Source organism: Hibiscus syriacus, unplaced genomic scaffold (genome assembly GCF_006381635.1).
Source record: "Hibiscus syriacus cultivar Baekdansim isolate YM2019G1 unplaced genomic scaffold, ASM638163v2 tig00110190_pilon, whole genome shotgun sequence".
Lineage (NCBI taxonomy): Eukaryota > Viridiplantae > Streptophyta > Magnoliopsida > Malvales > Malvaceae > Hibiscus > Hibiscus syriacus.
The window spans coordinates 108,080-135,989 of record NW_024062619.1 but is presented as its reverse complement, the minus strand read 5'-3'; the positions used below and the strand labels follow the sequence as shown (position 1 = coordinate 135,989).

Sequence of the window (27,910 nt, the reverse complement as noted above, 5' to 3'; positions counted from 1 at the left end):
TAACCTCCCACCAAGGAAAATGACAATTGAATCATGTTGGATGTTTTAGCTTTGCAATTTTTTTTTTCTGGGTGTTTGGCAGGTCAGAAAAACCATGTCATAATAGTTTCTGGGATTTTGTATTATTAGCATTAGCACATAATTTGGGGTGGACCAAATTTAGTTGATCTTTCAAAAATATTTTTCAAGATCCGACCATTGACCCGCGACGTAAAATCATTCTACCTATATTTATGGGTTAATGAATAAATGTCACAATATTATGTGATGTTGAAATTATTATTATATTTATTTGATTAATTTTTTGTCATTATTGTTTCGGAAATCTAAGGTAAAAATATTTTTATGTTATTAAAATTTTATTTTAAGTGAATTTTGACACTTATTTTTCTAAAATATTTTTCATATCCAACATTGGTTTTTGCATGATTTTAAGAAAAAAATTTAACCTTTAAAAACATTTCAATATGTTATTTTAATATTCAATTAATTTACACAAATATTAGAACATGAGAAATTAAAGTGAAGTTTAGGGGTAACAAGGTAAAATATGTATAATTTATAGGGGAAATTATGCTTGAAGCTCATTTTTTAACACCGGCTAAAAATAGGACAAGATAAAATTTCACTTTTTTAAAAAAATAGTAAAATACATCACAGGTTACTCAATTACATAGGTTTGGTAACAGTGGAACCATTTTCTCTTCCAAAGTTATAATTTCATCACTCAATTAAAATATCATTGAACGTTCAAATTTAAAACATTTAAGTTTTGATAATAATAGTTTTAGTCACTACAATTTTTGTATCTATTAGTTTAGTCTTAACTCAAGAAATTCAATAAAATTAACCTTTCATATTTTTTAAAATTACATCAATTTAGTTCTTTTTATGATATTGTCAAATCAAGCAAGGATGTCAAGTCAAAACATTAGCTGGATAATTGTATTCTGTCACGGTGAGAAAATAACATGAAAGTAATACAACGTTTATAAGAGAAGAATAAATAATTTATGAGATAAACAAAAATTAAATTGATTCTTTTTTAAATATGAAAGGTTAAATTTATTGAATTGTTTCAAAGGTTAAATTGATAGAATATATAAGTTTTAGGGACTAAATTATATTTACTAGATCACACCATTATTCTATATAATATTTAATAGCCAAGGACATATTTATAATAAATTTTTAATTAAATGACTAAATTGTAATATTTTAAAAAATGACCTATTTGTCATCAAATAATTATGAATGACCTTCGATGTATTTTACTGATGAAAAAAATAACATTAAGAGTCAAAACGAAAATCCGGTTATAGTTCAGGGTCAATTTACCTATTAATCCGAAAAAAAATTACAGCGAAAATGAAAAAAACATAAATTTCTTCTTTCTCGGTGAAAAAATAATAACTCTGCAAATTTTCGGTTTTCGCAGAGATAGGGAGGGAGAGAGTTAACGTATTGTTACCCACGTAAGTGGCAATTACTTGGTTTGGCCGCGGCAATTGAACACGGTATGTGTAATCTTTTAATTTTCTTATAGATCTAATTGATTATTTTCGAGATCAAATCGCACAATTCTCTGGAGTTTCGGATTTGGATCTTATGCTTCATAGGAGGTCCCTTCATTCCCGTCGTTCTGTTGATGAAATGTCGGGAATGGGAACTTTGGAGCCTAAGAAAATTGAAAACTTACTGGTCGGTTTACTCGGATCAACTTTCGGGGTTTTTTTTTTGCTTTATTTTATTTCCATTGTTGCTAGCAGAACTATAGTCCGAAAGGTCCCGCAAAGGGGAAGAAAACAGAAGGAGCAAAATACATGATTTTTAAATGCTGAACTCAAATTATTGTAATTTGTGCGGAATGTATTTTAGTCTTATGGTAGGCCAAAACGGAACGATTTTTTTTTGTTGAAAAAAGGTACTTTGTATTGAAAACGGAACGAAATAATGTTTGGTTCTCGCAAATGGGTGGGTTGAAAACCATCTAATTCATTTTTTGCTAATTATTAAATTCTAATGGCCTTTTGCAACATCATGCACTTTTTATCGAAGATCTCTTGTTAATGCAATCGGGGAAATGAGACAGATAATTGGAGATCAAAATAATATTCCTGGATCTAATCTTGTTAGATGTTTATATTTAGGCTGAGTGAGGAAAAAATTTCCAATCTAATAATTAAGTGCTTGGGTTTTATTATCACCTTCATGGCCTAAGCCTAATTATTGCATTCAAAAAATTCCATCTCTCCTCTTTTCCATCCCATCCTTGATACTTCCACCTAGCCGGACTTGAATTGTATTTTATGCTACGAGACACAGTAATTGAGACTTTTAAAGATATATTGTTTAGATGTTCATTTTCGGTAAAACTAGTGAGAGTTTCTTGTTTCTTAGATTTTTTATTCTATGCAATTGCTTTTGCCACCTTTTTCTGTGTTTGCATTTCTTTTTTTCTACTCAGACACAATCATGCAGGGCTTTTGCTGCTAAATATTAAGTATAAGCAATGTGAGCTTAAATTGCACAATTACAATGTTAGATTTTCTTCTGATCAATGTATAGTATTTCCATGATCACATTTCTTGGCCAAGGGACTCAAAATATTCGATTTTTATAGTTGGCAATGCTGTGAATTAAGAACCCTTTTCCAATTATCTGCCCCAAAATCTTATTCACTAATGAGATACGGTTTTTTCATCACCAAAGTGGTGGCTTGGGTTTAATTTACTTAAACCTTAAATCTTTGCAATTTTTGTCTGTTTTAGTAAGTTTTAACCGATTAAATTTTATTTTTCCCTTTATTGCAGGAAATTAACTTGTGTCTAAAAATCCTTGAACCGGAATATTGAATTGGATCTAGAATTTTATAGGTAAGGCAAGTGAGGCAAGAATAGAATCTATCGAACCTAAATCACAACAGTTGTTAATGAAGAAGCTGATTGTTTCGTATGTCTCAGGTAAAAGTATAGTATTTCACTGTACAAGTTAAAGCATTCAAAATTCAGCGACCAAGTTCAGGGGGTGATTGCCCCAGACTAGGGAGTACCCTTTTCCAGCTGCCCGGGGGGTGAACTCTGCTAGTGCCATGATGAAGGGAGATGACGTCGAGACTGGTAATTTGGGGCCTTACCCAGATAGGCCAAGGACATTTCCAAACATGCGTAGTAAACCATATACCCCTTGGTAAGGATCTTATGTTTGTCTCAGTTCAGTGTGTGGTTTGTTAGATGTGGATGAGTGTGGATTGGAATTCTTGGCCATGATGTCTTGCTTCCTTCTCATTTTCGTTTTTGATATTTTAGGAGTATTTTTTATTCTGCATTTGTTGTTGCCAATACCTGGTTAAAATTTTTGGAAACGAGGAATTATTTAATCTTTTATGATATCAAGTTTTTTATTGGACGGATCACTTTTTTCATTTTCAGTTTGTAGAGGCATTGGAATCGTTTAATAGTTCCATATTAAGCATATTTTATCCATATACTATCAGTGAGCAGAGATATTTGAAACTGTACATTCAGCAATTAGTTGAAGGCTTCCATGGTGAGAATGTTCATTCTAACATTTCTTCTCTAGCTCAATTGATATTTCAAATATTGTTATGATGTCCGCAAAATAAATCCTGATTCTTTTTTCCATACTGTTCCTTCTCAACTGCAAATAAGATCCTTGACTATTATCTTGTGGATATATATGGTCAACCTTCTATCAAAAAAAAATATATATGGTCAACCGGTTGCTGTTTTTGGTGTTATGGTGTTTATTACAGTTGTAGTGTTATTAAACATAAAATAGAAAAAAATATCCTCGCTTAGAATTTTTGGGGTGTAGCATATAAAAGGAAAAGAAATTTAGCATGGGCTTCACAGAGACTGCTGAATTGATGTGAATGGCAGTATGACTAGTTGGCAGAGTTAAGCAAACAAGTTAATAAAAATTCACAGTTGAATTTTAGTAAAAAAATAAGCAGTGATGCAGGATCCTTTTCCTTTTAATTTCTATGCTCTCGCCTAGCTAAGCATATATTTAATCTTTCTCTCCTCTTGCCATCTGGAACACTCTTTTTCTTATGTGTTCTTTAGTTGACTAATTCATTTCTGCAGATTTTTCGAATTCTCAGGGGAATAAATGTTCGTGTTCTTGCCATACTTCTCCTTTTTGGCTTCGGATATGTCTTTTACATTGGGGCAAGTACTTCTCCAATCATTGTTTTTGTCTTCTCAGTTTGCATTGTCAGCTTCCTTTTGTCAATCTATCTCACAAAGTGGGTCCTTTCCAAGGATGAAGGGCCTCCAGAGATGGTTCAGGTAAATTTCTCTGGGTAAAACTTCATAAAGTCATAATCTCAAGCTTTCTTATGCTCCTGGAAAAATTGTATTAGATGCTTCTCTAGAATTTTTAAATTTAACGTTTATCCAAATTGAAATGTCTTTTATATATTGAGTGTTATTTTGCTATTGGTTATTTAGAATACTTTATTCACAGCACCTATTAAATTTTTTACAATTTTATGCTTTAATTTACAACAATCATATCTGATGAGTGTTAGCGTTTGATCTAAGGTTTGATCAGAAATATTAACGACGGAGGACAGTTGTTGAATGAAATTCTAAGGCGCTCTTTTCCTCCTTCCAATGATTAAGGAGCTTTCTTCAAGCTCCATTAATTAAGAAGAGGTTTTTAATGAGGCCTTCAATTCTTATAAAAAAAAATAGTGTCAAAATGAAAGAAGACAAATAAGTTTATTTATTAATATTCCTAATTAGAATGATATATTTAGCAAGTCATGTTGCAATTAAAAGTACTTAATTCTAGTTTCCTTAATCATAAATTCTACAAGTTAATTTTAGTTTCTTAGTTTACTACAATAAAACCCTATGGAGATTATTTCAATCTATGGAGATTTGAAACCTCTTTCTAACAAGTCTAAGGTTAGCAGCTCCCTAACGAATTCCATATTTTATTAATCTAGGGTCTTCACAAGCTAGGAACCGAGACAAGGTTAAACTTTACCAATCGAAGTAGGTTCCCGTCAATTGTTGGATGACTCGATCCAACCCGTGAACATAACAAAGTATACACAGAACTAGAAAAATGTATGCTTCTTCATTATCTGCATATGGAGCAAGATAAATTCTTAAGGCAAAGAACACCATACTTTCTTACTGCTTTGTATAATTACATATCCTAATAAAGAGAGGTAGGCTCCCTATTGTTTATATCTTCATGTTAACCTTTACAATGGAACTGAGAACTTATTGCTTTTGATCAATCTCCTGATAGACTTTTATTGAGCTTATCGTTTTATTTCTAGAGATCAGAGGCTATACGTGATGGAGCAGAAGGATTCTTCAGGACACAGTATGATACTATCTCCAAGATGGCAGTGTTGCTAGCGCTAGTGATCCTTGGCATATTTGTTTCGAAATACAACTCCCCAACAAGAATCCTCAGGCTTAGGAAGGTTGTGAATCTTGTGATATATATGAACATTATGTAAAATAGCATATTCTTTTTCTTTACCCTTGTGATAAATATGATTATTTGCAGGGTGACATCTGCATGTATCACTGTTGCTGCATTTCTTCTGGGGGCTCTATGTTCAGGTGTTGCTGGGTATGTTGGGATGTGGGTATCAGTTCGTGCAAATGTCCGAGTCTCCAGTGCTGCAAGACGGTCAGCAAGAGAAGCATTGCAGGTTGTATCCTTTTTAAATTTCAAAGTTTTTTATGAAAGCTTGCAGTTTTGACTGCTAAGTGCAATCATATCATGCAGATAGCTGTCCGTGCTGGTTTTTCTGCCTTGGGGTGGTTGGTATGGCTGTGATTGGTATAGCCATCCTTTATGCAGCATTTTATGTTTGGCTGGAAGTGGATTCACCTGGTTCAATGAAGTCACAGATTGTATGTAATTAATTTCCTTATTCCTTTTATGTTTGAGGCCTTCTATTCCTATCAAAAAAAAATTAATGCACTTTGTGCAGATGGATATACTTATTACATTGTTCTTGCCTTTTCCTACATATGTTGGTATATTGAGAACATGTTGATATTCTTGAATGTTCATCTTCTCTTTGCAAATGTTGGTTGAGTGTATAAGCATGATTTTTTGTTTTTCCTCATTTTTGTGAAAGTGGATAGCAGTTAGTTCTCTTGGCTATCTAAGATTGGTCATGTCTTACAAATTCATCAAGTGTGATCTTTATTTTTAAAGCAGCTATACTGGCGTTTTATTTTTTGATAAGAAATAGGCCTCGTTAAAAACCCCCTTCTTAACCGTTAAGCTACAAAGTATCTTAACGGGCACTGGAAGGAGGAAACGAGTGCCCAAAATTTATTAAATCCACAAAAGTACAACCTAGGTAAACATTCCCTAGATTACAACCTTACTCATAAACTCCTATCCCATGACAGGATAATAACACTCCCAACAAACACCAAAAAACGAACACAAAACACAGCTAAACATTACCCATTCCCGCCGTAGCTAAACTATCAGCTTCACAATTACTTCTCTTCACAAACCTTAGTAACACATTGTAAACCAACACAGTCCTAGCTAATTCTTTTACCAGAATGCTAAAAACAGCAGAACAGCAGGACAACACTACAGCAGGACAACACTCTGGATTTTTAATCCAATTCACAGCAACCAAAGAATCGCTCTCCAAGATGAGACTCCCCTTGTCTTTCCACTTCGAATCCAAAACATTCAGTCCTGCTTGAATAGCTTTGAGTTCAGCCAGGACCAGGTCTAGACGTGACCGAGAAAGACCCCAGCTGCTTACCTTCTGAGTCCCTGATCAACCCACCAATACCACTGCACCTCCAATCACAGCCCACTGCCCCATCCACATTTACTTTAAACCAGCCCGAAGGGGGAGGAAACCAACCTATCAAAGGAGGAAATTTCTTCAACGAACCCTTGTGCAAATCTGCCAAATTAAGGTCACCTAAAAGAAGATCAAAAGCAACTGGAAACCCAAACTTCTTCGCCAAGAACCAAGCAGCCACCCTATATCTAACCAGAAAACACAAATAGGTAAGATCCAACCTTCCATTTCCAAAACCAATTTATTCCTACATAACCAAACAGACCACATAACTGCTCCTGGAATAAATTTCCAAATCTCGGAATACGGAAAAAAATCAAACCACACGGAAAAGAATTATTGGGACTATTTGGCAAGGCAGTACATACATTCCACATCCTCAAGAACCGCACCCACACACCCCAAACTAATCTGCAGAGAAGAATAAATGACAAACCGACTCCACATCCGACCCACACAACGGGCAAAGAGGATCATCAATTCCGCTAACACCTCGCCTAATCAAGGAAGACTTAACTGCCTTACAACGACCCACATTTAGTTATATCTGTAAATGACGTTTACTACTTACAATGGATCTTTGACTGCCCATGATTTTCTTATTAATTTTTTTTATAAGAATTTCAGGCCTCATTAAAAACCCCCTTCTTGATTAATTGATCTTTTAGGAAAGCTCCTTAATCATCGGAAGGTGGAAATAGTGCCTTAGGATTTTATTCATCAAAGACAAAGTACATAAAATACAGCCATAAGACAAAATAACAAAACCTAAAAAATTACAGAACGTAGAAAGCAAAACCCCAATGCGACCAGAACTCCCTTAAACAACACCAAAACTGACTCGGCCCCAACAACCTCAATAGACCACCAACCCTACTGCAAAACCTCTAAGGCAACCTTCATTCATCATCCAATCCCCTGTTTAGCTAAAGTATCAGCCTCACAATTGCAGCTCCTCGGGATATGTCTAATAATGATCTCCCTTTAGGGAAGCAATTTTCTGAACCAACGAACTAAAAAAACTAGGAGATGATGTCGGCAGCAAAATCCAATCCACTACTGATTTACAATCACTCTCTATAATTAACCTTCCCTTCCTCGCCCAATCCGACGAGAGAAAAAAGTCAATGCCTTTCTCAATGGCTTTCAGCTCAGCAGTGGTGGAGGACCTGGTCCAACAGCGTGCGAGAAGGACCCAAGAATTTTACTTTCTGAATCTCTTAAAATGCCCCCATTCCCCCTAGCAGCCCGTCCCCACTGACTTCCCCATCAACGTTAACTTTGAAAAAATGAAGTGGAGGAGGAAGCCAGCCCTGGACCTTCATCCTTTTACGGTTCCTAGTATGGTGCTTGTCTGCAAGTGTAGGGTCCCCAACAAGGGAGTCTACCTGAATAAAGACGTCCGCCAGGAACCATTTAGCCAATCTAAATCTACAAATGAAGAAAAGAGTATGGCTGTCCAGTTCCCAATCATCGAAAACCACCGAGTTTCTAGCCTTCCATAATGACCATAGAACTACACCCGGTATAAAGCTCCATATTAGAGAATTTGGCCTCATGTCCGACCAAGAGCACAGCAAAGAGACTGGGTCTTTAGGTAAGACTGACGAGACTTCCCATAACCTCCAAAAACTGCTCCATAGGTCCCATGCTACCAAACACGATATGAACAAGTGCTGAACTGTTTCTTCCTGTTGAGCACAAAACGGACAAGAGACCTCCTCCAATGGAACACCTCTCCTTGTCAACTCCGTTCTAACTGCCAATCTTTGATGAGAGACCTGCCACAGAAAAGTTTCGACTCTTGGGGGAGCCAAACCTGACCAAACGAACCTTTTCCACTTGAAACTACCCCCTGAATTTGTAGAAAGAGTCAACCTACATGCTTTAGCAGTGAACAGTCCATCTCCTTTCCCCGACCACGCCAGAAAATCATCCACCGATTCAGACAGACCAACATTTTCCAATAATGACATCAATTGAATCCAGTAATCCAGCTCCCAATCACATAGATTCCTTCTCGTTTGAATATTCCAAATCCATCTATTGCTCAAGAAACTGCCAAACTCAAAAACTTTTCCCCACTTGTTATTGGAAAGAACATAGATCCTTGGAAATTGATTCTTTAAAGAATCCTCATATAGCCAAACATCATGCCAGAATACAATAGACTTGCCATTGCCTACTTGAATCTTCGAGTGAGATCGCAAACCATGATCAATTGCATCCTCTGCCAAATAGTTTCTTGTAATACCCTTCCATATCTAAGAATCCGAAGGAGAGACTACCTTTTTGAGGTCTAAAGACAGATTACTCACATTATGTTTACTGCAAATCATGTTCTTCCAAAGAGTGTCATTTTCATTTGCGAACTTCCATACCCATTTACCTAGCAACACTCTGTTAGCGAAATTCAGATCCAAGATTCCCAAACCTCCCTCCTCGAAGGGTTGACAAACCCTTTTCCAATTCACCCAGTGAATTCGACTTTTTGAAGAACCTTCCCCCCACAAAAAGTTGACCATAAGAGAATTTAACTTCCTATAAACCTTACTCGGGATTCTGAAAACAGAGAGGTAGAAAATCGGCAAGGAGGACAGAACTGATTTTATCAACACCAATCTGCCCGCCATAGATAGTGTGGAAGCTTTCCATCCGGATAACTTTTTGATGAAACTCTGAAAGACTGGCTCCCAAACAGCCTCTGAATTTCTCTTTGCACCTAATGGTAAACCTAAATATACTGTGGGCAGAACACCTACTGCGCAACCAGCCTCCTTAGCCCATTCATTTAATACATCGTCATCCACATTAATTCCATACAAATTACTCTTCGACAAATTCAAACGGAGTCCAGTCATTAGGCTAAAAATCCTCAAGACTCTCTTAATATTGAGAATATAGGTAGGTGAATCTCGGCAAAACAAAATCAGGTCGTCAGCAAATTGTAAATGGGTTAAATTAAAGGAAACCGATCTTCCAAAAGCAAAACCCTGAAAAAGTCCCACATCCGCTGCTTTCACTAACATACGATTTAACAGTTCCCCCACTAAATTAAACAAGAGAGGAGACAAACTGCATCCTTGTCTCAACCCTTTGCCCATCGAGAACTCCTTTGTAGGAGAGCCATTCACTAACACCGAAATTGACGCCGTGGAGAGGCAACATTTTATCCAGGAAACCCATCTCTCCCCAAAGCCCATGACTCTCAATAATCTAAAGATAATTGGCCATTCAACCGTGTCATACGCCCTCTGAAAGTCGGCTTTGAAAACTACCCCTTTTAGCCCTTGCTTCCTCCAATAATCTATGCCTTCGTTTGCAAGAAAAGCACAATCTAAAAGCTGTCTCCCCGGAATAAATGCAAATTGTGAAGGGCTCACAATATCTTGAATCACTGAAACTAGTCTCCTTGCTAAAACTAGTCTCCTTGCTAAAACTTTGGAAATGATTTTATAGAGACTGCCAACGAGACTTAAAGGTCTATAATCTTCAATTACTTCCGAATTGTTTTTCTTTGGGATCAGAGAAATGAACGCATGATTGACCCCATGATCCCATTTTCTCCCACAATAAAAATCCTCCATAAACTTCATGAGTTGCCCCTTCATAGTTGGCCAGAATTTCTTGAAAAAACCCATCGTAAACCCATCGAGACCTGATGCTTTAGAACTGTCCGAAGAGAAAATAGCCTCCCTTACTTCCTCCTCTGAAAACATAACCTCCAGGCTATTCCTTTGATCTCCTCTCAATTTAGCAAATTTTAAATTCAAGTTCTCCACCTCTAAAAAATCTTTAGAGTTATAGGCTTTCTTAAAGAACTGGGAGACATAATCTTTAATCAGCACTGGATCTATCATCACCTCCCCATCCACTTTCAATGTCGAAATGGTGTTGAATTTGTTTCTGTTTACAACACATAGGTGGAAGAACCTCGTGTTTCTATCCCCATCATTTATCCATTTCGCCCTTGACATTTGAAACCAAATACTTTCTTCAATTCTATGCAATTTCCAGAGCTCTTTTCTGGATGACAGAAGTTGTTTCCAGTCAAAAGTAGAAGGCCCACTGCCTTGCGCCTTAATTTCCAAATCATTTATTTTGCTCTCCAACCCTGTAATAGCTTCAGATATCCCCTGTTTATTTCTGAATGGCCATTCCTTGATACGTTTCTTAGTTCCTTTTAATACACTGTAAATTCCTCTTCCTCTATCTTCAACCCGATCTGACATTGCATTCTGAACCATATCTACAAAACCATCTTCCTCCATCATATAATTAAAGAACCGAAAAGGTTTAGGGCCCCATTTTTTCACATCTTCAACCAATAGTATCGGGTTGTGATCAGAGAGAGATCTAGGAAGCAATTTCTGAACAGACTTGGTGATGCAGCTTAAGAAGCTGCTACTCAATAAGAACCGATCAAGCCTTACCCAAGTAGTGCTTCTCTATTATTACCCCAAGTGAAAGTGCCACCTGCCAAAGGAAGATCTATTAAATTTGATTGTTGCAAGAAATTCCTTAGCAGACCCATTGAATGCCAATTTTGTGAGGCACCACTCTTCTCCTCTTGGTCGAGATAAGCATTAAAATCTCCCCTGATGCAAATTGGCAGATTAACAGAGTGAACATAACTCAACGTTGCCTGAAAAATCCTCCTTTCTTCCTCTACAGAAGGACCATACACATTAATAATAACACATTCTACTTTAGACACCTTGAACTTCCCTGTTAACACCTGAAATCTACTTTGATTATACACCTTGCTTACCTCATAAGCATTTTCATTCCACAAACACAACAATCCATCGGCTGACCCATCCGCTGGCTGGAAACTTTCTCCCATCAACAGCTTTCCTCCTAATTTCCTTCTAAGCCCCTTCTTGTTTTTACTCAGTTTTGTCTCCTGTAAAAGCAATATGACCGGTTTGTTCTTATTTACAAGTCTCGACACCCCTCTAATTTTTTCCTTTCTTCGTAAGCCCCTAACATTCCACGAAATAATATTACATTCCAACATATACATTTCAAGCCCAAACCTTCGAGGAAGCAAGTAACTAACTCACTTAGCAGCTTCATTTGCCACCCCTGCCCCTTCCTCCATCTTCCTAATTTTATCAATAAAAGCCTCCCTCCCTTCCTTGAAAGAAATGCCTAAACTCTGACAGACTTCCCAAGTATTCAATGCTTCCTCAAGAACTTTAGAGAAGGAACAAGAGTAGACTGTAGATACATCTGCATTAGCCAGAGCTTCTGAGATTAAACCTCTTCTCTTCTTTCTGTATTTTCTCCGATTCCTAGAAGCAATAACCTGATCTGCCATCCCACTTACTGGAGAAATGCTGCTACTAATAGGGCCCATAGGCTTGTTATGACCATGGGCAGAAACAGTAGTATCCTTATCCTGACCCCTAACCCCTGAAGCTGATGAAAATTGCTTAGAATTATGAAGTACCCAGCCTGTTCTGACTGTGCTTATGAATATTTGCTGAACATAACCAAACTTGTCTTGTTTTTGACCTTCTGTAGACCCTCGCAAAACGTCCGCAACCCCTCAATCCTTCAGAAGTCTTACTTATTGACAGGCCTTTAGATACCTGATATCCTAATCTCCATCTCCTACAACTCTTCACCTTTGCATTTCTGTTGACCTTATTAGACTTACTTCCTTTGTCACCCATATCAAAAACCTCAACTTCCTGAATGCCTTCATTCTCTTCCTCTACCATGATACTGTTCTCCTCATATGTTTCAGAATGTGTTTGGTCCTGTAAATGGCTTTCATTGTCCGCAGGACATCGCTGGGCTAGTGAAACACACCCATACTGCTCAGGCCCAAACACCTCAGATCTACCCGTTTTATACTTAATCCCACAATCTTTGACAACTTTTTCTTGTCCCGAGGAGCCACCTTCCACTCTGAACACCTTTTTCCTTCCAACAGCTGGAACACCCGACACTTTCTGCATACTTTTCGCCTCACCTAGTACTGTCCCCTCATCCCAATGGTTAGCCCCTGTAATATTATTGGCTTCCACGTTAAAATTCAAATTATCATCGGTCATTGTGTCATCCCCATGAGAAGCACCTTTAGCCCGTGCTTCTTGTCTATTCTGAGCATCTGACATCTTCTGGAAATTCAACTGCCCTTGCTGACCTTCTCTATCATCCCCTTTGCTCCCTTCCGATGAAGTCTTCTCTCCCTGGTCAACTCGTTCTTCCACAGAGCCTTCTTCTACCTCCCCCTCATCAAGCTCAGGAAGAACTCATCACAGCCTTCCACTTTAATCTTAATAAAAAAGATCTACCATAAGTATTAATGATTTCCTGGGGCGGAATATCGAACGGGCTTTCCACTCTTAACAGCAAATGAGCCACCCTGCAGTCCACTCTTTGAGTCGTTTGATCTTGAATCTTCACTAACTTGCCCCATCTCGCAGCCAAACTAGAAAAGAATGAAACTGACCAGCAATTTAAAGGAACACCCATCAAGGATACTGCACAGAAAGGTAATGGAACGCCCTTCTCCTCCATGACAGGCTCCAGCCTTTCAAACCAGAAAGACAATGCCTCCCATTTGTCCTCCACCGCTGCGATTTTCTCCTCCACAGACTTAAATACAATCAGACATGCATTTCTCTCAAAACCCCACCTTATCACCTTGACATTAAAACCCTCAGTCCTTAAACCTCTTTGCACAAGCTCAACTTCGAAAATCTGCTTGTATATACCAGTTAGAGATGATCTTAACCAAGTCCTTTCTTCCATTGGAATATGAACTTCCAAAGGCTTCTTAACCTCCCTCGTATCTCCACATCTATTCCTCTGCTGACCCTCAGTATTATCCCTTCCCACTACCGCATCCTTGTAAGATCTTCCATCATGATATTTACTTAGCAACTCCCTCCTCCTCGCCTCAACTTGGACTGTTGATCTCTTCCCTCTCAGCTCCACTTCTCTGGCAACTCCGCACCCCACTCCTTTAGCTCGCTCTCGGCCACGCGGATAACTTCTCTTCTGGTATTTCGCAATCGACACCGATATCCTCCTTCCATCTACCACAACATTATTCATCCTATCCTTTCCATTGAACAGATCCTCCTTACAAGCAAAATGCACAAAAGCGAATGTATAATCCTTGTACTTTGGTCTCCTATTAACGAACGGAATAAACACTTTGATCACCTTGCCGAAATAGCTAAAACGTTCCCATAAAACGCTTCTATGCACTCTCCTACTAAGATTATCTATGAAAGCTACCCATGCTCCTTCTCCAGGCAGTGCTCCGCCTCTGTCAGAAGAACCCAAACCAAGCTCCACGATCGCTCTCTCACTAGTTTTCTCACTCATGTTTTTTTTAAAGCAAAGCTTTTTCTGTTAATAACTTGATTTTTTTTAATCCGAAAAGGAGGACAAGGAGCAATTATCACAGGTCAATAATGGAGCTTTTCACATTCCTCACAAGAGCTGATAGTGCTAGCTTCTTTCCTTCATGTCTTACTAGTATATTTTTCTTATTAATGAAGAGAATACCAAATATCTCTATTCTGGACTCACATTTTTGCTTTGAAAATAATTGTTATATGCTTAATGTCTTAATTCTTATGCATGATTTATTGGTGTTGGTAACATGGTATTCTTTATTCTTGACATTTTGTTGCATTTAGTGGGTGTTGGTAACATGGAATTCTTTATTCTTGATGTATTGTTGGTAACATCTAGTCTTTGCTTTCTGCAAATTTCTGTATTTTTTATGACAGTTCATATTGGTTAACTGTCTTACATGAACAGTTGTTTCCACGTAGACAATTCAGGTGCTTGCTGGCTTGCATTGCCTAAGTGATCTCTATATGCATATACACTTGTATGCATGTGGATTGTATGCAGACATGGATATATTTGGACTGTGGCTGTTGATTCTATGTTCACCTTAAACTAGCATTTCATGGGTTTTAGAATCAATAGTGCTGGCGACTCCTTGATTGATGTTGTTTATTTCTTTCAGTGCCTCTTCTTCTCGTGGGATATGGTTTTGGAGCTTCATTTGTTGCCCTGTTTGCTCAATTGGGTGGTGGAATATATACAAAAGCAGCTGATGTCGGGGCAGATCTTGTTGGAAAAGTAGAACAAGGAATACCTGAAGATGATCCTAGAAACCCGGCTGTAATTGCAGATCTGGTATTGGATTTCAACTTCATCAAGTTCCTTATTTGAATTGATGCTTAAGATATATAGTTAATCATTTTGGAGTCAGAAATAACATGACTTTAGTCTCCTCAAATTATTGTTTAGTTTTGAGTTGACAAAATGAGCATGTATAGCTTGTGCATATGTCATGTAATTTCCTGTTCTATATAATGAATTTTTCATTTATGAGCTGGACTGAAGGTTTATAGTTGTAGGAGTTGACCATATGGGTGTTCATTGAAATAAAATTTTGAAGCTATATTTTGAAAGCAATTGTGATTCTGTTAAATATTTAACAAGGATAGCAGAACTCTATGCAAGTTATAGGGGGATATGTTTGTACTTGACTTTGCACATAATTATTAAAACCCTTCTCAGATTCAAATACACGTGTGTTTGAGAGGGAGCATAAAATTTACATTTTGATTTTGTTTCGAAATCTATCTTACTTTACGATAAAGAATTGAACCTTCTAGTTTTAGGGAAAACTGAAGTAATTTATTTGAAAATTTTATTGGTTGAATGAAGGTCAATATTGGAAGGTGACTGAACATATCTATTGCGAACCAAAATTGGAAGAAGTGTGACCAAATTTACAACAATAATGATTCTGCTATATCTTTATTTCTTTATTTATATTTTTTATGTGTTTTCTCTAATTTATCTCGGCCATTATGTTTGTGACTTGAATCTTTCTTTTTGTACTGAAGGTTGGGGACAATGTTGGTGATTGTGCTGCACGAGGTGCAGATCTTTTTGAAAGCATTGCAGCTGAGATAATTAGTGCCATGATACTTGGTGGAACAATGGCTCAGCGGTGTAAAATTGAAGGTGGGTTCAAGTTTCTTCTCATTTTTATGGAGTTTTAACATATTTTTACTGTTGCATCTTGTGAATGTCATGTCTTAACAATGCCAGTTGACAACTGCAAAAATAGAATATATATTTTTTAATAAATTTACCATGAACCGAGATGAAAGCTAAAACTTTCGTGACCAGTACAAGGAAATCAAAATCTGCGGTATGTTGATATAAAAAGAAGCTTTCTTGTATCCTGATGTTTCAGTATGTAAGTAGTGTTATTCGGCTGTTAGCTAATGTTCGAGAGAAACAAATTAGAATATATCTCTAACTGGTAGTGTTCAGGAATCTCTAGTCTTGATTGCTAACTTTTTACACCATCTGTACTACAAACAGCAAAACTGTGCATCCGGTATGGTGTTATAACTAAGCTTGTTGGTTCTGAGAGTATGTCCATTGATTATAGTTATATTAAAGGTTCAGGCCTTCCAAAACATAACTAAGAGACGGCTTGAAAAACATTTCCTGTAAATTTGCTAGTTTGGTTATTTCAATTTACTTTTCTTTGGCAATGACATATTCATTATGTTGAGGATTTTTTGGGGTTGCCCCTTCTTCGATATTAATGCAGACCCTTCTGGCTTCATCCTGTTTCCTCTTGTCGTGCACTCATTTGACCTGGTGGTATCATCGATTGGAATACTTTCAATTAGGGTTACACGTGACTCCGGTGTGAAAGTTCCACTAGAGGATCCAATGGCAATCCTTCAGAAAGGATACTCTGTTACAATAGTTTTGGCTGTTCTGACATTTGCTGGGGTAATGTCATCTGCAATATTTTTTTTGTTTTCTCGTGTCAAATATTGAAATCTTGACATTTATATTGCTCTTTTTTGGTTGAAAGCTCATTTGGGACTTGTTCTTTTTCTGAAATTATTGCAGTCTACTCGGTGGTTGCTTTTTACCGAACAAGCACCTTCTGCATGGTTGAACTTTTATTTATGTGGGCTAGTTGGTATTATTACAGCCTATGTTTTTGTCTGGATAACGAATATTACACTGACTACAAGCATGAGCCTGTACGCACATTAGCTCTTTCTAGCTCTACGGGACATGGGACTAACATATTGCCGGAGTCAGTTTGGGCCTGGAATCGACAGCACTTCCTGTTCTTGTGATAAGTATAGCTATTATTTCTGCTTTTTGGCTGGGTCAAACCTCAGGGCTTGTGGACGAAACAGGAAGTCCAACTGGTGGGTTGTTTGGAACAGCTGTAGCAACAATGGGAATGCTCAGCACCGCGGCCTATATTCTAACCATGGATATGTTTGGTCCGATAGCTGATAATGCTGGCGGAATTGTAGAGATGAGTCAGCAGGTATTATATGGTTGATTCTCTAGATTCTTCTGTTACCAATCTGTATATTGCAGTTTCTTCTTTTTGGATTGTTTGAATTAGCCGTTGATGCCTTGTACAGCCCGAGAGCGTGCGGGAGATCACTGATGTTCTTGATGCTGTTGGGAACACTACAAAAGCTACCACCAAGGGTTTTGCCATTGGATCTGCAGCACTTGCTTCTTTTCTTCTGTTTAGTGCATATATGGATGAGGTTTCATCTTTTGCACATGAATCTTTTAAACAGGTCTGGTCTGTGTTTCTTCATTAACGAAGGCAGTATATGGTTTACCACTCATTTGCTACTTTTTTTCTACTTCTGAATAAAAGAAGCAATGATTGAATAATTTACTAAAAGAAAAATGCATGGTTTTACTTGTAAGCACAATAATTGTGTTCGAATTGGTGTTTCTGAGAAAGGGAAAATAATGGTGAAAAGATGTAAAAAGTGGCAATGAATGGAACCTCAGGTTAGTTAATCTGCAAAGTTTTTCATTTTTTCTTTTCTAACATTTATATTTTGAATAAACTTTCAGGTTGATATCGCCATTCCTGAGGTTTTTGTTGGTGGATTGTTGGGCTTCATGCTTATTTTCTTATTTAGTGCATGGGCCTGTGCTGCAGTTGGCCGAACTGCACAGGAGGTTGTTAGGGAAGTAAGAAGACAATTTATTGAGAGGCCTGGTATCATGGTGGGTTTATGATTTCAATTGTCTTTTACAGTGTACTTTAACATCTAGCTTTTCTATTATATTTGAATCAAACGCAACCCAGAGAAATTGTTAAGTTATTTCTTATCCAACCCAGAGAAATTGTTAAGTTATTTCTTATCTGGATAAATGAATCATGAGAGAAGTGACAAGAAGAGCAAAAAGATGCAGCTGCAATCTTTGTTCCATAGTTCACTTTTGAAGTCTCTTTCCAAAAGTATAAAGATGTGAGGGAGATCTATGATTTTCTATTATCATTTTTCTGATCATTAAGTTCCGATGCAAACAAATGTGAAATAATTGAAAATTGCATTAAATCATATTTATTTATTATACTTTGTGTCATCTATCTAGTGTGAACATTTATGCTTTTTTTTTTTTGTCGAATTTGCTGCAGGACTACAAGGAGAAACCAGATTATGGTCGCTGTGTTGCTATTGTGGCATCTGCATCTTTGAGGGAGATGATAAAACCGGGTGCTTTGGCAATAGTATCACCAATTGTAGTTGGTACGTTAATTGCTCTTTGCTGATTTTTTTTTTTTTGATAAGATCTGAAGGCCTCATTAAAAATCACCTTCTTGATTAATGGAGTTAATGTGTAAACTCCTTAATCAACTGAAGATGGAAAAGAGTGCCTTATAACTTTATTGAATAAAGTAGGAATTACAGCCTATAGGAAGAAAACCCTAACCCTTACAAATAATCACTCGAAAACAAAATACATAAAATTCAGCCTATACCAGCTTTTGCTAAGGCATCAGCCTCCATGTTAGCTGTTCTTGTAACCCATCTAACAAATCCCCCACAAAACCTAAGTTTAACGACTATATCTTTAACAATATAAGCATACACAGCTGGACAAGAATTTTTTTTTTATAAGAATGACAGGCCTCCTTAAAAACCTCCTTCTTGATCAAAGAAGGAGGAAAAGAGTGCCTTAGAAACTTTATTACTCCTCCGAAATTACATAAGATTTAACGTAGACACCATACTGAAAAAACACAACAGACTAAGCTACTCAACATAACCGAAAACCTAAACTCAAACGATAAAACGCACTGGAAACGACTAAACATCAACCAATTCCCATCTTTGCTAAACTATCAGCCTCCCCATTACACACCCTTGGAATCAGTCTAATAGAGTGCACCCTGTCCGTGATAAAAGATGAAATCTCTTTAACTAATGGGAGGATAAAAAACTGGGGCCATAGCTGGTGTATGGACCCATTCCACAGCCGACTTACAGTCACTTTCCACAATCAACCTTCCAACCTTAACCCAACAAGAAGACATATAGATTTCAATGCCTCTCTTAATAGCCTTTAACTCAGCAACCGGCGGGGGACCCTGACCTACATTTTCTGAAAAAGTCAGAAGGGAGTTGCTATTCCAATCTCTCAAATACCTCCTATACCTCCATTTGAGCCATCAAGTCTAACAGCTCCATCGACATTCATCTTCAAAAAATCCATAGGGGGTGGAATCCAGCGAGAAACCTGAAAATTGTAAATGTTGAGAGCTTTAATACCATCTGCAAGAGATGGATCACCAATCAGCACATCCTCCTGAATAGGACACTTAGGATACTTGGCTAGAAACCATTTAGATAACCTGAATCTAGCAATAAAAAACAGAGACATCCTATCCAAGGGGGAACCATCGAACACCATTGCATTCCTAGCTTTCCATATCGACCAAAATACTACTCCCGGGATAAATTTCCAAATCAACGATTTCCCCCTCAGCTCACCCCAAGAACATAGCAAAGAAGGTGGATCCTTTGGAAGGACTAAGGCTATTTCCCAATAGCTTGCTATCTTGTTCCAAAGTTCCCAAACAACATCACATGAAATAAATAAATGCTGAACTGATTCCACCTGTTTTTTACAAAACGGACATAAAATTTCATCCCCTAGCTGCAAACCTCTTTTCACCAACTCCTCTCTCACTGCCACTTTCTGATGAGCTAGCTGCCACAGGAAGACTTCAACACGAGGAGGAGATAAACCCTGCCACACCCCTTTTACCCATATATCGGACTCCTCAGACACCTTGCCGAGTTCCTTTCTACAAGATTTCACTGAAAACAGTCCATCCCCACTTGCAGACCAAGAAAGAAAGTCTTCAACTGAATCAGTCAGTTTAAAGTCCTTCAGTTTTGTCATTAAATCCAGCCACTGATCCAACTCCCAGTCACACAAATTCCTTCTGGTATCGATGTTCCACACCCAACCGTTCGAATCTGAACTTCCAAACTCAGCGACCATACCCCATTTATTTGTTGACAACGCATACATTCTAGGGAAAAGATATTTTAAAGGAGACTCATCAGCCCATGAATCCGTCCAAAATGCAATAGACTTTCCATTTCCCAGTTTCAACTTGGAGTTAGATCTGATACGTTCACCCTCCGAGTCGTTCTTCAAGAAATTGTTGGCAATCCCTCTCCAAATCCAAGAAGATTTGGGCGAAAAAACCTTACAAATAGACATGGAATTACTACTTACCTTGTGCCTGCAACATAACACACTTTTCCACAAAGTATTTTTTCATTGGCGAACTTCCACACCCATTTTCCCAAAAGAGCCCGATTAGATATGTTCACATCAAGAACACCAAGGCCACCACAATTTAGAGGCGTGCAGACTGATTTCCAATTAACCCAGTGTATCTTCCTTTTGTCCTCATTATCCCCCCATAGGAAACTGGCCATTAAAGAATTAAGCTTCTTACCAATTTTACAAGGCATTCTAAAAGAGATAAGAAGAATATTGGTAGGGATGTTAACACCGACTTTAATAAAACTGTCCTGCCCGCCAATGAGAGACAATTAGCTTTCCAGCCGGCTAGTTTGGAACTAAAATTCTTGAAAACTGGATCCCATAAGGCTTCTGAGTTTTTCTTAGCACCTAGAGGAAGTCCCAAGTAATCTGTTGGAAGAGAATCAATAGAGCAGCCCACCGAAGATGCCCATTCTGATAAAACTTCCTCTTCCACATTAATACCAAATAGCTTACTCTTAGCTAGATTAAGATGCAACCCTGTCATAACACTAAAAATCCTCAATACTCTCTTGACATTTTTAATCTGGGAGAGAGATGCTTGACAGAAGATGATCAAGTCATCTGCAAATTGTAGATGTGTCAATCGAACAGAATTTTCAGATTCCCCAATAACAAAGCCTTGAAACAGACCCCTGTCCACTGCTTTAGATATCATCAAATTAAGCAGCTCACCTACAATGTTAAACAGTAGCGGTGATAAACTGCACCCTTGCCTAAGTCCTTTGGCCATGTGGAACTCTTCCGATGGAGACCCGTTTACGAGAACTGAGATTGAAGCTGTTGAAATACACTGAGATATCCACGACAACCATCTCTTACCAAAACCCATCTCTGACATTATTCTAATTAAAATTGGCCATTCCACGGAATCATAAGCCCTACGAAAATCTACTTTGAAGGCAACCCCTTTTAACCCTTTTTCCTCCAGTAATCAATCCCTTCGTTTGCTATAAAAGCACAATCCAGCAACTGTCTCCCTGGTATAAACGCAAACTGAGAGTGACTAATAATATCACCAACACAACAACTCAGTCTCTTCGAAAGAACTTTAGAAAGTATCTTGTATAAGCTGCCTACAAGGCTGATTGGTCTAAATTCCTCTACACTGTCCGGATTAAGCTTCTTCGGAATAAGTGTGATAAAAGCATGGTTTATACCGTGCTCCCATTTCCTTCCAAAATAGAAATCTTCAAAAAATTTCAACACGTGCTCCTTTAAAATCGGCCAGCAGTTTTTAAAGAAACCCATGGTGAAACCATCTGGTCCTGGAGCTTTAGAGCTGTCTGATGAGACTATAGCTTGCCAAATTTCCTGTTCTAAGAAGTGCTCTTCAAGCTTCTTAGACTGATCCCCTGATAGCTTAGCAAAATCCAGTAGTAAATCCTCCGTTTCCAATGTTGAATTGGAATTATAGGCTGCCTTGAAAAATTCTGAAATATGTACCTTTAATTGTTGAGGATCTGAAACCACACTCCCATTTATCTTCAAGCTTAAGATTTCATTTCTTTTGCTTCTGTTCAGAGCAGACAGATGAAAAAACCTTGTGTTCCTATCCCCCTCCTTGATCCATCTTGCCCTTGACTTCTGAAACCAGATGCTTTCTTCTGTCCTATACAACCTCCATAGATTTGTCCTACACAGCCTCAACTGATCCCACTCCTGCTTCGAAAGAATTCCACCTTGAGCTTTAAGATCCAATTCATTAATTTTCCTCTCTAAATCAGAAATCGACTCAGGGATCCCAGTAAATTTACTGCTGGACCAATTTCTGATTGAATTTTTAGTACCTTTTAAGATACTGAAAATACCCCTTTTATTATTTCTCCCCCTCATAGCAAGCATTGAAGATTTAACCAATTCCTCAAATCCTTCCTCCTCTAGTAAATAATTAAAAAACCTGAATGGTTTCGGTCCCCAATTAACAGCTTTGTCCTCTAATGAGACAGGATTATGATCAGATAGGGATTTAGGCAAGAGACTTTGCACTACATTTGGAAAACATGACAGAAACGTCCCAGAGATTAAGAACCTGTCTAGTCTTTCCCAAGTCGAGTCTTCTCTATTATTGCACCAAGTATACCTTCCTCCCACCAACGGTAGATCAATTAAATGTGATTGCTGTAAGAAGTTTCTAAATAAATCAATAGAATGCCAGTTTTGTGATTTTCCCATCTTCTCGTCCGGATCAAGATACACATTAAAATCTCCCCCAATACACACTAACATATTTTGAGCCGAAACAAACTCCAACAATTCCCTGAAAAAATCTTCCTTTTCTGCTTCAATTGATGGACCGTATACATTGATAATCAGACACTCTTCACTTGAATTTCTGAACTTCCCAAGACTGCTATGAATCTGCCATTAAGATGGGTGTTCGAAACTTCAAAATCATTTTCATTCCACATAATCATCAATCCACCAGCAGATCCCACTGCTGGCGCAACAATCCCTCCTCTAAGGAATCTCCCCCCTATCCTTCTTCTAAGAGCCAAAGAAACAGATTCTAGTTTTGTTTCTTGAATTAGAATCAAGTTCGGCTTATTCTTCTTCACCAAATTAGCTACCACTCTTGACTTTTCCTTTTTTCCAAGACCCCTTACATTCCAAGAAATAATGTTGACATTTATCATATCAAGAAGATCTACACCAAATCCTTATAGCTAGTCTCCAGAGAAATAGAGACTAAACCCCTGACTTCCCCTGTTCCCTACTCTCAGCCGAACCCTCTTCAAGGTTGATAATTTTGTCCAAAAAAGCCTTCTTCCCATCTTTGAAAGAAATTCCTAGAACTTTACATACTTCCCATGTAACCATCGCTTCCTCAACCGCCTTCGAGAACTGAGGAGTAAAAACTAAAGGAGAATTAACCATATCAACTGCTTCCCTTGTTAAAACTCTTCTCTCCCTTCTTTTAGACCTTTCTGACCCTACAGCAGAGAAAGGAACTACTGCCAAGACCTCCGAAGAACTATTACAATTAGTTGGTGCCACATAAGGGTTCTGATCATCAGCTGCACCATTTAAAATCACTTCCCTTCCACCTTCCATATTTATTGAAGGAGGCTGCAAATCCTTTCTCACCGGAATACCTTTGTGTTTATTCTCAAACCAGTTAATTCTCACCCTCGACCTGGTATAATGTCTTTTATAGCTGGCCATTCTCCTCCTCTCTATGGGCAAACTTTTGGGCCAAAATGTTCTTCTATGCTGGAACAACGATCTGTCTCTATCCCTAATCAGTTCAGTTCCAACCCCCCTACAATCGTCCTTTTCCAAGACTACTACTTCCTCTAACAGATCCTTATTTGGCTTATTTGAGATCCCTTCAGATTGAGACTGTACTCTATTGAACCCACCCTCAATCGAAATATGTTTGTAACCTGACAAATCAGTATTCGAATTCTGCATTTTTGAGTCTACCAAAACAGAATGCTGAAACTCTCCTTGAACCTCCATCCTACTTAATTTAACATCATGCCCCCTGGAATTAGATTATTAGCTGGTGAATCATACTCCCTGTTAGATTGTGAAGACCCAGCAGGCAACAAATTTGGATTTAAGTCTGCCGAGACATTAGCCCAATTCTGCACCTTTATTTTATCTGAATCAGATTGCTGCTGAGAACCTGCAAATTCCACCCGAGACTCCAAACGGTTACCATATCCCAGTTTTAATAAATTAACAGCTGGCCCAGAAGGTACTATTCTGTAGATATTTGTATTGGACTCACTTGAGCCCTCTAAATGGGCTTCTTCAAATTCATTAATAGAGACATTCCTTAGACCAAGGCCCCTATAGTCCTCTTTAAAATTCAAATCTTCTGCAGAAAAACCTGACACCTTAGCACCACTAGGTTGACTTTCTCCTTCCTGCAGTATTAAATGTTTACTTCCACTGCCTCCTGCCACTGTTGTGCAGACATCACCTACCAACCATCTGTCTACTGTGTCCCTAGAATTCTCAGCTGGCAATTGTGGGCTACCTACTCCACCTGAACTCCGGACTTCTTTCTCTTCCGATGAAGAATCAACTCTAGACACACCATCTCCGGCCACCTGAAGAATTTCTGCAAAAAAACTCTCCTGTTTATAACTGACCGATCCCACACTAATCTTAACCTTATACGATCTCCCATATGCACCCAAGGTAACAGAATCCTGTATATCATAAGGACTCGCCACCCTCAACAAAGCTCTTGCCACCGCCAAATCCTCTCTTCTGATCGTGGACTCATGAATACACACCAATTTCCCCCACCTTGAGACCAGCTTTTCCAAAAAAGATCCATTACAACATAGTAAAGGGATTCCATGCAACTCCACTGAACAGAAAGCCATCGGGACTCCATCTACACTCATAAGTGGATCAAGCCAGTCGAACCAAAGTGACACTTCATCCCTTCTGTTTTTCCACGCCTCCTCGAACTCTTCCTTCGACCCAAAGGTTATAATGCAAGAGTTCCAGGTATAACCCCATTTAGTTCCCTTGACCTTGATCCCTTTACTAGCCAACCCCTTCACTACTGTCCCCAGATCAAAATGGGATTTAATGATCCCAGTTATTGATCTTTTCACCCAATCATATTCGTCTGGGGGAATATGCATTTCCCACAAATTCCTCACCCCTACTTCCTTGTCTTTATGGCCTTCCCAAATCACTTTAGACGCCGGACCTTCTCTCCTTCCATCCAAAGACGCTAACGCCTCCTTGTAAGATCTCTCATCTCTCAGTCGGCTATAAGATTCTGGTCCAGCTCTTCTACTCCGATGCGTATCCTTTTCCCACTTATCAACTTCCTTACTGTCGTTACTTCTAACAGCCTGCTTTAGTCTCTTCTTCTGGTACTTAGCAACTCCTACTGATATTTTCTTACCATCAATCCAGATACCATTAATTTTTGCTATCGCCCTCAACAACCCATCCTCATTAGCAAACTGGACGAAAGCAAACGTATAATTTCTATAATTCGGCTTGTTGGAATTATTCGGAATGTAGACACGAACAACACTCCCCTGTTGATGAAAAATTTCCTTAAGAGTTTTCCTAGTTACCCTTTTACTCAGATTGTCAACGAAAACCGTCCACTCCTCACCGGAAAACTGACCAACTGAAAACCTCTCTCTCTCTCCCACTTTCTCCCTGACACTCTCTCTCATCTTACTATTAATATCAGCAATATATTGACTGGGAAATGTCTTGCTAAAATAAGGGCAGGCAACAATTTCCCTGTGGACAAACAATGCAGCTGCAGTGGCAAAAGTAGTTGCAGTTCGAAAACACAGAGCACCACGTCGAGAATTAGAAGCACGGTTGCAGAAGCATTAGAAGATATCACTGCTCTTTTCTATGACTACAGCTGGACAAGAATCAACTTTAATAATCCAGTCCACAGCTACCCTGCTGTCACTCTCAACAATCAAACGGAATTTTTCCCTCCCTTGGATAGATGAGACGAAAACAAGTCCCCTTTGAATAGCTTTAAGTTCCTTCAAAGTTGGAGGAGCCGGACCTTCTGACTCCTGAAAAGATCCTAATATTGCACCAAGATGATCCCTTAAAATGCCTCCCAACCCACTTTTCTTCCAATCACTACTAGTGGCAGCATCCACATTCAGTTTAATGAAGCCTATAGGAGGAGGACACCAGGGAACATTAGAAGACTTCAGGAACTTGTAGGACGAATGGGAATCCCCTATTGAAGGGTCCGAAATCAACGAGTCTTTAGGAATAGAGATATCCTTATACTTAGCTAGGAACCAAGATGCCAGCCTGACTCTTGCTAAAAAGAATAATTCAATCTGATCCAACTTCCCCCCTTCAAAAACAATTAAATTTCTGGTTTTCCAAACGGTCCAAATAACAACCCCAGGAATGAATGACCATATAGCAGAATTTGGCTTCAACTCTTCCCAGCCTAATAAAAAAGTTTTAGCATCTTCATGAAGAATAGAACTAACACTCCACAATTGTAAGAACTTATTCCATAATGCCCACACAACCGAACAGGAAAAGAATATATGCGAGGAAGACTCATCAACCTTTTTACAAAGAGGGCATAAAACATCGTCAATTCCTTGAACTCCTCTTCTTGCCAATTCAGTCTTTACAGCAAGCTTTTTCTGCACAATTTTCCACAATAAAGTCTCAACTCGAGGTGGTAGTAATCCTGTCCAAACAATCTTCATCCAGAATTGAACCTCTTCGGAACCAAAAACACATTTCTTAACACAAGAACTGACTGTAAACATACCATCCCCACTGCCTTTCCAAATTAAGCCATCACTGGATTCTGTAGACAGAGAAACAAGAGAAATAGTGCTCATCAAGTTACACCATTGTTCCAACTCCCAATCATTTAAATTTCTCCTCACTTAAACATCCCAAATCCAGCCCGATGGATGAAAATCTCCAAACTCACATAGCTTTCCTGATTTATTAATAGCTATCAAAAACAATCTTGGAAAAATAACCTGTAGCGGATAATCTGTTACCCAAGCATCCTGCCAAAATCGAATGTGCTTACCATTGCCAACTTGAAAGCTACATAAGGATCGAAAATTAGTACCAAATGAATCTTGCTTGAAATAGTTATTAACCACTGCTCTCCACTGCCAAGAACTACCAGCTGGAAGATTACTGTCAAACAATAATCTAGAGGAATCGAGACTGTATTTAGAACAAATAAATCTCCTCCAAACCGAATTTCTCTCGTTTGCAAATCTCCAGGACCATTTCCCTAACAAAGCTCTGTTCATGAAATTCAGATTACATACTCCCAACCCTCCCTCATTCTTAGGTTTACAGACTTCAGCCCATTTAACCCAGTGAATTTTCTTTTTACCATTCCCACCTCCCCATAGAAAATTAGATATAATAGAATTGAGAGTCTTAAGGATTGAAGCTAGAACATTGACAAAAAATAAGTAGGCAGTGAGCATAAAACAGATTTAATCAAAACCATTCTTCCAGCTAGAGATAAAGTCACTGCCTTCCAACCTGCCAATTTTGAGTGAAAATTCTGCACCACCGGTTCCCAAATAATTGAGGAATTCTTTATTGCACCTAGAGGTAGACCTAGATAATTAGAGGGAAAACTACCCACTGCACAGCCAATGGAATCTGCCCAAGTTTGAACCTCCTCTAAAGGTATGTTTACTCCGAACAGTCTGCTCTTCTTGAGGTTTAACTGCAACCCTGACATAATCTCAAACACTCTAAGCACTCTCTTCACATTCATGATCTGCATCTTCGAAGCCCCACAAAAAATGATTAAATCATCCGCAAATTGTAAATGTGTAAGATTGAAAGACCCTTCCGCCTTACCAACTTTCAAACCAGAAAATAATCCCTCTGAAACCGCCCTTAGGATTAGTAAATTCAACAATTCCCCTACTAGATTAAATAATA

The 27,910-nt window shown here is 38.3% G+C and overlaps 2 protein-coding genes and 1 long non-coding RNA gene across 3 annotated transcripts in view; 2 read left to right on the top strand and 1 right to left on the bottom strand.

Annotated features, from left to right (window-relative positions):
* Nucleotides 1-1,419: 1,419 nt before the first annotated feature.
* On the top strand, nucleotides 1,420-16,594 carry LOC120217852 (pyrophosphate-energized membrane proton pump 3-like). Its single transcript, XM_039214882.1, has 10 exons — nucleotides 1,420-1,517; nucleotides 2,814-2,876; nucleotides 2,964-3,189; nucleotides 4,110-4,313; nucleotides 5,321-5,470; nucleotides 5,557-5,704; nucleotides 5,782-5,909; nucleotides 14,844-15,016; nucleotides 15,736-15,856; nucleotides 16,458-16,594. The coding sequence occupies exons 4-8, from the start codon at nucleotides 4,305-4,307 to the stop codon at nucleotides 14,961-14,963; spliced, it is 555 nt and encodes a 184-aa protein (XP_039070813.1). The 5' UTR covers nucleotides 1,420-1,517; nucleotides 2,814-2,876; nucleotides 2,964-3,189; nucleotides 4,110-4,304; the 3' UTR covers nucleotides 14,964-15,016; nucleotides 15,736-15,856; nucleotides 16,458-16,594.
* The window catches only part of LOC120217853, a 25,740-nt gene continuing 11,996 nt past the window's right edge, over nucleotides 14,167-27,910 (bottom strand). The window contains exons 2-3 of the long non-coding RNA XR_005525197.1: nucleotides 21,415-21,422; nucleotides 14,167-14,179 (exon numbers count right to left, since the gene is read on the bottom strand). This is a non-coding gene — a long non-coding RNA (uncharacterized LOC120217853). The remainder of the gene's footprint in view (nucleotides 14,180-21,414; nucleotides 21,423-27,910) is intronic.
* The window catches only part of LOC120217851 (pyrophosphate-energized membrane proton pump 3-like), a 23,988-nt gene continuing 13,034 nt past the window's right edge, over nucleotides 16,957-27,910 (top strand). Inside the window, exons 1-4 of the mRNA XM_039214881.1 lie at nucleotides 16,957-17,204; nucleotides 17,305-17,469; nucleotides 17,759-17,914; nucleotides 18,330-18,441. Of these exons, the coding sequence (XP_039070812.1) occupies nucleotides 17,109-17,204; nucleotides 17,305-17,469; nucleotides 17,759-17,914; nucleotides 18,330-18,441 (529 nt within the window). The 5' untranslated portion in view covers nucleotides 16,957-17,108. The remainder of the gene's footprint in view (nucleotides 17,205-17,304; nucleotides 17,470-17,758; nucleotides 17,915-18,329; nucleotides 18,442-27,910) is intronic.